This window comes from Mya arenaria, chromosome 17 (genome assembly GCF_026914265.1).
Source record: "Mya arenaria isolate MELC-2E11 chromosome 17, ASM2691426v1".
In the NCBI taxonomy this organism is placed as follows: Eukaryota; Metazoa; Mollusca; class Bivalvia; order Myida; family Myidae; genus Mya; species Mya arenaria.
In genome coordinates, this window is record NC_069138.1 from 44,946,141 (window position 1) to 44,950,556 (window position 4,416).

Here is a 4,416-nt window from a genome sequence, read left to right on the forward strand (position 1 = left end):
ATACTAGCACACTATGTATCATGATACAGCACTTCCTGTAACACAATTCAGATAATAGAGATATTCCAATACTTATTCTATGGTAACGTTTACGTGTGTACTATTTTGAGCTTTACGTTATCGAGATATATGTAGAGTGGACGCGTTTCAAATGACGCATGCAGGTGTTTTATGTAGATGAAGGTATGCCTTTACTAACAAGTTTGGAAATACATTCTTAAACTGCTTTCAAATTCAGCCGCGACGTTTGTATGTGCGTGAACGTGATTGTACAAGAACACGTACATGTCGTGTTCCACACCATATTTTGTCAGTCTAAACAACACGAAGAATAATCATGACTAACTTTAACAAAATATTTACTGGAACAAACTATTACATTTCCATATGAAATATAATGTTGCATACTAACATTTGAATATATAGTATAGAACTCTAGAACAAAGTGTAAAACAAGCTGTTATAATTACAAACAACACAACTCATCATAAATTTTACGAAGCAATATCACTAGCGGATTCAGCAACCCCCCCCCCCCCCTTAATTATCCAAGTTTACTTTTTGTCAATATCGGAGAAAAATATTATATACGCATTGTTGATAGGATCCGTCCTTTTCATGGATATCAAAACATACATACAGCATTGTGTAAATTATTGATATTGATCAGTTCATACTTGTATTATTTATTAAACCTATATGCACAGTCTGTTGTGTTTTCACGACGTTTGCACATATTCTATTTGGCCTCTTTCTGTATTCTTGCTTTGTTTTCCAATATAAAGTATTGTTATTCATCTCTCGAGGTACATTTGCAGATGAACCTTTTACAATCGTGAAGCGGTCTAACGAACTGTTGTCGAAGTTTTGGCGAACCCAAGAGCATGTACAAAACAAAATTGATTGCACTGTTAATGTAGAGTAGCAGGTTAAGCACCAATCTTACAGTGATAAGCGTTGGAATTATATCTGGGTCGGGTTTAGCTGGGAACCAGTACGAACCACCGATCTGAAATACGACGAGTGGCATAACAAGGACAATGAACGTTAATCCAAGAATTGCACTCACTTTTGCCCAATGTTCAGCTGCTCTCGGAGAGGCCATCATCCCGCCACGGGCACTTCTAGATCTAAAGTTCTCACTAGACTTCATTTTTATGAGAACTAGTATGTTTCCGATTACTAAGATGACAAACGGTAATCCGAATGCAACGACAAAATCTATCCAACTCCAAACTTTAGTTATGAAATATTTAAAACTTTTCTTTGGAAGGCATCTCAGGCTCGGAGAATGAAAATTGGATGTGTTCGTTGAATTTTGATATGTCATTACTTCTTCAGATTGCAGATCAAGACCAAATAACATGTATAGATTAATTAGAGCCAAAATTAACATAGTCAATATGAACAAAATCTTCACATGTTTTCGTGTTAACTTTTTTCTCCGACTTAATGTTGGAAACACTATATTGTACACACGGTCCATTGTCACAAGAACTAATAGCCATGGAGACAGTTGCATAAGAAAATAATTGAAGAACGTTCCTATCTTGCATAGTGAAACCGATAGAAATAAAATAATTGAACCAGTGCTTAGGTATACAATCGAGTTGATAAAGCACGGCCAAAGTAGAATTAAAGAGTCAGCAATGGCCAGGGCCTTAAGAAGAAAACGAGTTGTCAATGGTGGAAGATATGTACCATCGTCTGGTGTTGAGGACGACCGTCGGGAGGCAATTGAGTAATGTCTGCCACTGGATGTAGCTGTGGATTGAGTTCGAGGCGAAGTATGACGCGATGCAGATTGAGTAGAAGACGGATAATACGGTAGTGAACACGGGTGATCTGTTGACGAAGACTCGCGACGCGGTATCGATGACCTGGAAAGCATGAGAGAGGCTGGAGGTGTCCATGTAGGGTGAGGAGGCTTTCGGGCAAGCACAATGAACGTGAGTATATTCCCAATCAGCCCAAACAGTGTAATAGCAGGAATAGATATAGCCTCCAACCACCATACCAGCGAGTTCTCCATCAACGTTGTGGGTTGTTTATCAACCTGAAACTAAAATGAATTGAAACGAAGTGGATTAATTAAGCCTTTGAGATCATCCGCAAATGTCGCCCATGCTACTAAACAACGAAGCATGTACGTCCAAGTACTTAAATTAAGTACTATATGTTTTGCTTCCAAGACCGATTTGATTCCGTATCACACAGTAGTCTCCTAATGTGCATGCTAAACTTTACTGAAAGCAACAGTTCGCGAACGAAGAAGATTGACATTATTAGAAAATTATTATATTTGTAAACATTTTTTAAAAGTTTAAAAAAAAATAAGTAATAATTAATTATGAATTTTACCCAAGTCACTCGAAGTTTTATAACCCCATCAACTTACTAAAAATAGGTTCTCTTAATGTCCTGCATGTCATACAAACTCCAAATATAGGATTGGATAAAGATAATTCATACAAAATCCTAAGCGGAGATTGAAACCAAAAATTAAATGGGGAGACAATCTATACAAATTCCAAACCAAACGTAGAAAATTCATTCAAAGTTCAAACCTAGGTGGAAATTATACGTACAAATTCCAAACCTAGCGGCGCATATTCATAAAAATTCCAATTTTAGTGGAGATTATTCATACAAATTCCAACCCAAGGGGCGAGTAACTCTGTATTATTTTGTTATCATTTAAAGGGGTTAAATGGGTAGATATATAATAGATATAAAATATATTTTTTTCTGGCTTTTATGGTATAATCTATAATTATACATCAATAATTTATTCCTTATATTAGTATACAAAATTTTATCGAAACAAAAAGATGACATAAGCTGATAACGAATGAAAAAACACTGCTTTAATGTAGATAATACGAAGTTTAAAGTTAAATATGTTTCAATTCTTAAACTATAAAAAAAAATACTGCTGTTAAGATGTTAATACACATGTTATAATTACTAAATTAAAATATACGCACATTAATTCTATTTTGTGTTATTAATCCTTTTGTCAATTGATTTGTTACACAAAATACTTCTAAATATTTCAAACTTACATTTTATAACAGTGACTAGTCTTCCAACAGGCTTCTCTGATAATGAGCGCTGGTTAATACAACGCACACTAGATGCGCAGACCTGTTCGGCGACCTGTTATTAAAATACAATTGCACTTGATACAACATCGAAAGAAAATATTTATTCGAATGGCGTCTTGTTTCTGTTAAACCTTGCAGTTTTCTCAACAGTGATTTGATAACTATGAATATATAATCTTCCCTAATATTTCTGTGGGAGTACATCCTCGTTTTCCTTCCGACCAATTGATAAGCTCGCGTGAATATGAGTCAGAAACACCAAACTGATTTGTAAAATAAATCCGGTTTTAAAAATGTTCTTATGCAACTCATTGTGTGCTATATCCATTTGGATATCACTTGACATTATACTCTTGTTTTGAACGCAAAAAAATCATTGTCCAATTACCGATGTATTGCCCTCACTTGAAAACCTGTTCTATCAGATTGAATTTTCATAATACGCAGAATTTAGCAAATGTTTTTGGCATACAATTGAATCACTTGCCGTACTATTAAAAATAAAAATTCTCCTATTTGAACATTTTGGGCATTTTCTTATAAGGAATGCGACCGACATATCAGCTTGTACTCTCAGCCCCGATTCCCCATGACTTGTTTTCGATGCATTATGACGAATCAGAGACATAAGTATAGCTCCAATTTGATATGTTTTGTACAAATCCTGACCATTACCAGAGACAAAGCGGTCGTGTTGTAATACGGGTTTTTTCTAATACTTACAGATGTATAAGGACAGTTCTAATAATAACAGCGCTATTTGTATGTATTAGGAATATTCCTCACAATTGCTAAAACGTATGTTACATTTACATAGCTTTAAATTTATTAATTAAAAAAGAAAAGCTGCCGTACATGATCGTCATAAAATTAAGGTCATGATAAACTACGATGATCCACGATTTTTTTGGCTTGCCCGAATTCCGTTTCGATTGTAATATAAATGTACTATGATCACGAAGGTTTTGAAACCGTCTTATTGGAGGTACAGTTTTGAAGTGTTCAATTCATTTTGGCTCTTTCCTTATTCACCATATTCACCCAACACTTATAAAATAATATCCATCTAAATAATGTTTTGTTGTCAAATTAATTCTTTGGATTTGTACGCAGTTCTTTTTATCTCTAAGTATTATTTTTGTTGCTCTAAGTAATTTATGTGTAGTTGCATAAGCTATTTGTATCTATTTATAGCTCTCTGTAGCTCTTAATAGTTTGTTGTAGCTGTAAGGTGATATTTGCACGTAGTACTTATTTGTTGTTGTTAATAGTTCAATGTAGCTCTAGTACTTATTTGTTGTTGTGAATA

General features: G+C 34.5%; 1 protein-coding gene across 3 annotated transcripts; it reads right to left on the bottom strand.

Moving 5' to 3' along the window:
- Nucleotides 1-737: 737 nt before the first annotated feature.
- On the bottom strand, nucleotides 738-3,220 carry LOC128224673 (chemerin-like receptor 2). 3 transcript variants are annotated; one of them, XM_052934637.1, is made up of 2 exons: nucleotides 3,066-3,220; nucleotides 738-2,056 (listed from the first exon to the last, which is right to left on the bottom strand). In XM_052934637.1, exon 2 carries the CDS (start codon nucleotides 2,030-2,032, stop codon nucleotides 791-793), a length of 1,242 nt encoding a protein of 413 aa, XP_052790597.1. In that variant the 5' UTR covers nucleotides 2,033-2,056; nucleotides 3,066-3,220; the 3' UTR covers nucleotides 738-790. The 3 variants fall into 3 exon arrangements, with proteins under 3 accessions (XP_052790597.1, XP_052790595.1, XP_052790596.1); XM_052934635.1 differs by having other exon boundaries at nucleotides 738-2,062; XM_052934636.1 differs by having other exon boundaries at nucleotides 738-2,062; nucleotides 2,988-3,079.
- Nucleotides 3,221-4,416: the final 1,196 nt, after the last annotated feature.